The sequence below is a fragment of the Erinaceus europaeus genome, chromosome 18 (assembly GCF_950295315.1).
Source record: "Erinaceus europaeus chromosome 18, mEriEur2.1, whole genome shotgun sequence".
Lineage (NCBI taxonomy): Eukaryota > Metazoa > Chordata > Mammalia > Eulipotyphla > Erinaceidae > Erinaceus > Erinaceus europaeus.
The window spans coordinates 4,756,841-4,765,593 of record NC_080179.1 but is presented as its reverse complement, the minus strand read 5'-3'; the positions used below and the strand labels follow the sequence as shown (position 1 = coordinate 4,765,593).

Genomic DNA, 8,753 nt, shown 5'->3' with positions numbered 1-8,753 from the left:
GGAGGAAAGGCAAATCTAGACAATCATAGAAATAATAGTCACCCTATCTGTGACGTTGGGAGGAATACTGCAGCCCGCAATGGAGGGAGTGGGGCACAGAACTCTGGTGTTGGGAACAGTGTGGAATTATACCCAGTCTTATAATTTTGTAAATCAATACAAATCACTAATAATTTCTAGAAAGGGGCAGACATTTCTTGGGAAAAAAACCCTATTTTCATGATGAATCATATGAACTTTGCTTATTATGTAGGCAATCTTCAGCGTAATATGTATTCAACATTCTTGTGTGAACTTAAAAGATTTGAACAGATTTCTTTCCTTTTTCAGCTCTGGTTTATGGAGGTGCTGGGGACTGAACCTGGGACCTCTGAGGCTCAGGCCCAAAAGATGGTTCTTTCACAGAACCATTATGTCACCTCCCAAGTCCTAATATTTTTACTGCAGCTAGACATCACTGGGGCACAGGGCATCTTTATGATGAACTCCTTGTGGCTCCTCTCTTTCTCTTTGATAGAGACAAATTGAGAGGAAACAGGAAGATAGACAGCTGCAGTGCTGTTTCATCGTTTGTAAAGATTCCCCTCTGCAGGTGGGAACCCGGTGCTTGAAACCAAGTCCTCATGCATGGTAATGTGTGCACTCTACGAGGTGCACCACCACTTGGCACAGAAGTTCTTTTTGACTTTTTCTTATATGTATTTACTATTGGATATAGAAACAGAGGGAAGTGAGCTAGATATAGAGGGAAAGAGACGGACACCTGCAGCCCTGCCCATCATTCCTGAAGCTTTCCCCCTGCAGGCGGGGGGGGGGGGGGGGGCAGGGGCTTGAACCCGGGTCCTTGTGCCCTGTGATGCACACACTTAACCAGGTGCACCACCGCCTGGTCTCAATATTTTTCTATTCTACGATGGAATCTAGCCTGGACTCAATCAGTATGGTTTTTCTGGGAATCTTAATCATGCTCAGGAGGTGTGTATTAAAATCATCATCCTTATGTCAGCTGGTGCCAACGGCAAATCGACTATCTTCTGGCCTGTGCGGAGTCTGAATGCTGAATGATGTGAAGCAGCAGAACTCTAGGCGTCATTAGGAAGGAATGTGATTTTCTCTTGAGTAATAGAGTGAAATGGCACTTACACTATTCCTTTTGGTTCTGCATGTATCTATCACTACATGAAATGTGCATAATTTTACATAATTATCCGTTTTTCAACTTGCAATTAAGCACATAAGGGAAAGGACTTGGCTGTATGTTGTCCACATAATGTATCCACAACACCTAAGAGTACCTACAACCAAGTAGGCCTTAAACTATCCACTGAATAAAGTTTTAAGACACTGATGTATGAAGGGGGAAGAGGGCAGCAAAAGGCCTATCTTAGAGGCAGCTTTCTCTAAAATCTGCAAAAAAAAAAAAAAGTCTTTCGAGATGAAATTAGGAAGCCAGGAAATACTTCCAATCACCATAATTTTACAAATCTGGCTGCTTAAAAAATAAACTTGAAAAATATTAAGCATTACTTTGATGACTAAACTGGAGAGTTTTTGCAATAATCTTACACCAAAGAACAACTTTTATTAACGTGTAGGTTATGGATTATTTCAAAATACACAAGACAAGGCAAATATACAAAGACATATAACACATCTGATTTGTAAACTTGATTACTTGAAAGTACAAAACAATGGCCCGTATCCCCAAAGGTCAGTTTATTGAAGCAAATTGATTTTTAAGTTGGTATTTTTTTTTTTTAACTCATTTTTTTTGTTTACAAACCTTACTGTAGTTTTTAGTTTGATCCCATATTGGAACTTTGTTTTTTTGGACATGTTTATTTTCCAAATATTATATAGAAATTTCTTGCAATTAATGTCATCAACTATAAGCAACTTCTCTTAAGTTGCAAGAATTCAGTATGGTCACTGCTTTCAAACGAGTTACCATTTGGGGTTGCATACACTATGGTTTCTGTATGGAACTGCAAGATATTAATGGGCAAAATCTGGGGGGCCAGGGTGCTACGAGCAGGAGGAATTAGGATGATGTTATGTTTTAGTTCAGACCTGCTGAAGAAGATTCCATTATTTATTTGACTACTACTGCATCAGCTTCTTAAGACCACAGGTTGTCTCTACACCTGTCAACTTTATATCTCCTTTTCTAAAGATTGGCAGACTTCAACAGTAAGAATGCTTAACCAAATAAATTACCACATACCTTAACTGTGTGAAATAAATTATTTTCTTAATTGGTTTAGTTGCCCTGTGCCTGAAAAGGCAGCAAAATCCACTTTGCTCCAAAACTGGAAGCCTGAGAAGCTATTTCTAAGATGTCTAGTTTCTATCACCCATCACACATGAAGTGGAACCTTCAACAACCCAGCAACTTAGTAAATGTAAAAGCGATCCATCCATCTACACACCATGAGATACTACCCAAAGAAGCCCATTTCTAAGGCAGAAATTGGTCTGTGTAAGACAAGTGTGTAGACGGCTGCTTAGTCAACACAAGAGGAGTATGTAGCAAAACAAAACAGTCAGTAATAAACCCGTGAGTAGAAGATGCTGGGTTTACATGTAACTCTGCTTAAACTGAACACTGAGTGACTGGCAGTTCTTGTCTCCTAACATAATATCCATTCGTTATAAACTAACTGTTCCCAGTTTCTTCAAAATCTCTTTATTTCCTTGAATGTGTCTATTTTCCCCTCATATCATAGTCATTTACATCTTACGCTGGGCCTGCCCAGCCTAACAATGCAGCCTCTCTTCAACAATCCATGAGATGCATTAAACATTAAAGCGCCTTTTAGCCAAGGTCTGCACTTCCAAACAGCCTATGAAGAGCCAGTGCTCAGTTCTCCCACGGAAAGGCTGTATTTCACATTGTCACAGAAACAGTGCAGTTGACTAGCATTCCTTCCTTGCAGGAAACTCAGCTGAAAACAACTTTGTCCAGTGTCAAAACACTTCAGTACTTATTAATTCCAAAGATCCGAACACCGTGTAGCTGTGGCATTTTGGGAATTAGCACACTCAGGAGAGAAGCTGTGTTTAGGATGAAGTGAGTTGGATCATATTTCGTATAGAAACTTGCCAGAAAATATCTGTAGAAATAAAAGAACATATGTAACATCTAAAACTGAAATTACTTAAGAGCTAAAAATCAAAATGCAGAAAAAGGCCACTGACAGCTAGGTAATTACTAAAAACAAAACCTTTTCTGAGCACTTAAAAAGGAGGAAGCATCAGAGCCTGTTAGTCTAAATCATTTTTATTATGGAATTAAAACCTTTGTCTCTGGAGGCACATGTGCGGCCTTTGTTTTTGCAAGTATGTGAAATGAAGTTAATGGAGCATCCGTTAAAGCAAAAGGTTCTCAAGCTAGACTGTGCAGGCAGGCAGTACCTGAAATTCCAAATGCAGTTTTCTATTAGTGAACATGTTTGTGAGGCGAAGATCTGAAGCTAAGGTATCCATCATATTCTTAAAGCTTCAGACTCATAAAGATAATATGAACCTGTGGAAAATGGGGTTTTGCTGCACTGGTACTTTCAGTATGTTTGAAAGAAAGGAACAATCATGATACCTTTTGATAGTCTCATTTCTATACTGTAGTCGAACATGCCTACAACCACTTTAACTGCAAACTTGAAAGGCACTGCTATAAAATCCCAGCTGTTTTCCTACAGCTAAATGTATAAGCATATTAAAAAGCATCCAACATGAGACATTTGTGTTAACAAGCCTAGGTCGTTTTTAAGACCATAAACTAAGAGCGTTTAGCATTCATTAGTCACGGGCACAGCATAGTGCAGGCATACTACTGAGCGGCTGAAAGAGTGCGTTACCAGGCAAAGAATAAAAGGCTGCATTTGAGTTGATCATAACTAAAAATTAGCATACAAGTGCTTATTACAGTTTTTTAAAAAATATTTATTTATTCCCTTTTGTTGCCCTTGTTTTTTATTGTTCTAGTTACTATATTGTTTTTATTGATGTCGTTGTTGGACAGAGAGAAATGGTGAGAGGAGGGGAAGACAGAGAGGGGAAGAGAAAGACAGACACCTGCAGACCTGCTTCACCGCCTGTGAAGCGACTCCCCTGCGGGTGGGGAGCCGGGATCCTTACGCCGGTCCTTGCGCTTTGCGCCACCTGTGCTTAAGCTGCTGCGCCATTGCCTACAGGTACAGTTTTATAGTACAAAGAATTCTCACAGACTTCTATGTACTGTCATTGTTTTTTAGTAATAAGAGATAAGTAATTTATGTAATATGGGTAAAACAGCAATTTCCAAGTATGACCAAAAAAAAAATCACAGAAAGCTGGAAACATAACTTGCAGAACAATCTACACTGAGTGATTCTGTAATATCCCAACTGTTTCACAAAATCAGAAAAATCTTTCTCTAAAATGAACCATATTCCTCAACCTATGCTTTAAAATGTTCTCTTCCTACTTTCACAGACCTGAAGACAGATCTTACACTCCCTTCACTAAATAAAATACTCATTTGATTTCCCAATATTTTGAACTTAATCTAATCTGACATATTAGAAATAATAAATCTTGGGACATCTTCTAATTATGACTTGTCGAATGTTCACTATGTCTTTTAACAAAAACTAATTGTGTGTGTGGATTGTCGGTAAATTACTTAACTTGTAACAAAAACTGAAACAGCCTACCAAGATCACTGTGAAGTCCAGCTAGGAGTCAGTGTGATAGCATTTGTTTGCAAGGAAGCGTATTGTACCCGAGGATGAGACCAGGCTAGAAGCTGGAAGGTTAGGGTTTAGCGGGTTTATGAATCTAACTATTTAAAAAGTCCGGAGGAAAGTAATGCATTTGAGTCTGTCGTGTTTTGTCAAACTTTGGGGATAACAGTGCACACCCTACTTAACTTACAAAAGGCCAAAGTAGCAAATGTGGAAGTATTCTAGTAAGTATAAATAGTGTAAAGATAACTTTAATATAGTTTCTTTACTTATGGAAGGAATTTAACCAGAGTATTTGAAATTATATATGTAGGTCAAAAATGCATCTTAGGAATCTGATATGTGGAGCTGTATCTTTATTGAATTTTTCTGCCAGTTCTTAATGAAAATTCAGTATGCCAGATTTTTTTTTTTCAAAGAGATGTAGCATAACACAATCCTTGGCATTTCACAGCTGAAGCAAATGAACACAGTTATATCACAAAGATAGAAAGTAGTAGAGTCGACATTCCAGCTTGGGGCTATCTGAATAAGCTATATTCTTGTTAATATGGTTACTTTCTTACATCAGACAATTTTTTTTTCCCTTTGACATTAACTTACACAGAATTAAAACAAAGCAACAAAAAAACCTTCCTCAAAGTGCTATAAATGTATGGGAGAAAAAAGTGCCATTTTATGACAAGTTTATTATATTCATTTGAACATGTTTCCCATATTTGAACGTCTATACAAAACCAAACTCCCCTTCAGTCCCAGTTTGAGATGTGCATGCCTTTATTTCCAGCTCTTGCAGAACGCACTGATTCTACTACAGATACATTATGCTTAGGTGTTTGATCAAGTTATATATGAAACATCCACCACTTGCAAGTAGTTGTACTGGATATGGAATTCCATGCGAACTATTATAAAGTCTTTGCAGAGTCAGCAAAAGAGCTCACCTACCTAGCGTCTGCTTCCCCAGGCACACAACCCAGCTTTGAGTCAGACCCCCACTGCAAAGGAAGAAGTTTCCCTGCTGTTGTGGCTCCTCCCTCCAGCCCCATCTCCTCCCACTCCACCTCATCTTCATCTAAAGAAAGTCAACCTGGGATAGGAGGGTGGTACATTGTATAAAACATTGGTCTCTCAGGTATGAGGTCCTGAGTTCAATCCCCAGCATTGCATGTGCCCGAATCATGCTCTTGTTAATATTTAAATGTATTTTTATTTATTTTTAAAAATATTTTATTTATTTTAATGAAAGAGATACAGAGGGAGAAGATTCAGAAAGAGAGAGAGACCAGGGCACTGTTCAGCTCTGGCTTATGGTGGTGAACCGGTTTGAACCTGGGTCTTCAGAGCCTCAGGCATGGAAGTCTTTTTGCACAATCATTACGCTGTCTCCTCAGCTCTAATATATATATATAAATCTTAACAAGTAAACCTTAAGCAATGAAGACCTGGTGATGACCAAAGGGGGAAAAAAAATTCCTTAAAGAAAAGTATATAGTAAAATAAAATTTCCATCAGAGAAATACTAAAAAGTGGTAAAAATAAAGACTGGGGAGACAGCATAGTGTTTATACACAAGACTTTAAGGCCTGATGCCCCAAAGTCCTAGGCTCAGTTCCTAGCAGCACTGAAATGAAATGCTGAATAGAAAACTGCTTTACAGGGTTGCGACTTCACTGATGCTCTTATAGTATTAGAGCCAGTCCCATTCACACAGCTACGGTTTTACTCATGAGCAGATCAGGCGGGCTGACCGCTACAGGACTCGACCAGGTCTTACATTACAGCGAAAACTTAAACTTGTCATCTCTAAGTCATGATGTTTTTTTTCAAGAGGACTCAAATGGAATAGGAATCAATGACATGTTCCTGTTAGCCAAGTCCATTGGGGGATTTGGAGACATAAATCCGACAGTGAAAGAAGTTTGTAGTGTGGTTATGTGTTTAGGTTTTCTGAAAGCAATTTAAGAACAATGTATTTGTCTTATAATTGCTAGAATGTGTCAGCATTCTAAGGAACATTTAATGCTGTCTTCATATGTAATGACTCGACGTGCTATGAAAACTTTACAATCTTTTATTATTGTGTTAATAACTCTGCTAATTAGTATCTTGTACTCTGAGGTAGCTATTTATTGATAGTTTTCAGCAAAATATTGTTTTTAAGATTCAAATTCAGCTAAATTAATGGACTGCTTTATTCAGTCTTGTACTTAAAAATTTCTGGGGTCAGGCAGTGGGGTACTTGGTTGAGTGCACATGTTACTATGCACAAGGATCTGGGTTCAAATCTTTGGTCCCTACCTACAAGGGGGAAACTTCAAGAGTAGTGAAGCAGTACTGCAGGTATCTCTCTTTTCCCTGCTGTATAAAATAAAAATAAAAAGGGGGGGGGGATCCTAGGTTTAGTTTAGGGCTTAGAAGACAGCATAGTCTGGGGTGGGTGGGTGGGGAGAATACAGGTCCAAGAAGGATGACAGAGGACCTAGTGGGGGTTGTATTGTTATACGGGAAACTGGGGAATGATATGCATGCACAGAGTATTGTATTTACTGTTGAATGTGAAACATTAATTCCCCAATAAAGAAATTATAAAAATAAATCAAGATTGAAAAATAAAAATATTTAAAAAAAGAAGACACCATAGTGGCGATGCAAAAAGACTTTCAGGTCTAAGGCGCCAACGCCCCAGGCCCTGGCACCGACCAGTATAAGCCAGAGCTGAGAGGTGACCCGGTTAAAAATACTAAAGAGATTCACCTTGAGAAAGAATGGCATTTCTACCACTTACAGGATTATTGGAGAAATTGTGAGAAACTTCCGTGAAGATGTGAACTGTACTCCATCGTCCAGCTGTTCCCAGTGAGTCAGGGGTCTTGCTTTCCCCTGGTCAGGAGTTTCAAAAGGTGTTCCTTTGACTGCATGCAGAAATACATACATCCCCTGGAAAACAAGCGACTATACAATCAAAATAAAATGCAAAATTAACCTTGTCAGTAAGCCTTAAGAACGTCCATATTCTGACAGAAAATGTGACTTCACTTAACAGGCCAAGTTTGAGGCTGTCATATAATTGTGTAAAGACTGTGGCCATTATGGGATAGTAAAATAAAGGCATTTAGGGTCCTATAAATATTATTTGCTGAAAATCCAATAAAAAGTGAGCCAAAAGCAACCTGTTCTTATTTCTTAAAAAATTGGAAATACCCCCCACACCTAAGGACATCTAATCTTTGACAAAGGTGCCCAGACTATTCAATGGGGAAAGCAGAGTCTCTTCAACAAATGGTGTTGGAAACAATGGGTTGAAACATGCAGAAGAATGAAACTGAATCACTGTATTTCACCAAATATGAAAGTAAATTCCAAGTGGATCGAGGATTTGGATGTTAGACCAGAAACTATCAGATACTTAGAGGAAAATATTGGCAGAACTCTTCCACATACATTTTAAAGGCATCTTCAATGAAACGAATCCAATTACAAAGAAGACTAAGGCAAGTATAAACCTATGGGACTACATCAAATTAAAAAGCTTCTGCACAGCTAAAGAAACCACTACCCAAACCAAGAGACTGCTCACAGAATGGGAGATCTTTACATGACATACATCAGACAAGAGGCTAATAACCAGAATATATAAAGAACTTGCAAATCTCAACAAGACAACAAATAACCCCATCCAAAAATGGGGAGAGGATATGGACAGAATAGTCACCACAGAAGAGATCCAAAAGGCCGAGAAACACATGAAAAAATGCTCCAAGTCTCTGATTATTAGAGAAATGCCAATCAAGACAACAATGAGATACACTTCACTCCTGTGAGAATGTCACACATCAGAAAAGGTAACAGCAGCAAATGCTGGAGAGGGTGTGGGGTCAAAGGAACCCTCCTGCACTGCTGGTGGGAATGTCAATTGGTCCAACCTCTGTGGAGAACAGTCTGGGGAACTCTCAGAAGGATAGAAATGGACCTGCCCTATGACCCTGCAATTCCTCTCCTGGGGATAGATCCTAAGGAACCCAACAC

General features: G+C 38.8%; 1 protein-coding gene across 1 annotated transcript; it reads right to left on the bottom strand.

Annotated features, from left to right (window-relative positions):
- Window positions 1-2,670: 2,670 nt before the first annotated feature.
- On the bottom strand, window positions 2,671-7,920 carry ORMDL1 (ORMDL sphingolipid biosynthesis regulator 1). The gene is made up of 2 exons (XM_060177593.1): window positions 7,513-7,920; window positions 2,671-3,113 (listed from the first exon to the last, which is right to left on the bottom strand). The coding sequence occupies exons 1-2, from the start codon at window positions 7,659-7,661 to the stop codon at window positions 2,978-2,980; spliced, it is 285 nt and encodes a 94-aa protein (XP_060033576.1). The 5' UTR covers window positions 7,662-7,920; the 3' UTR covers window positions 2,671-2,977.
- Between the last annotated feature and the right edge of the window lie 833 nt (window positions 7,921-8,753).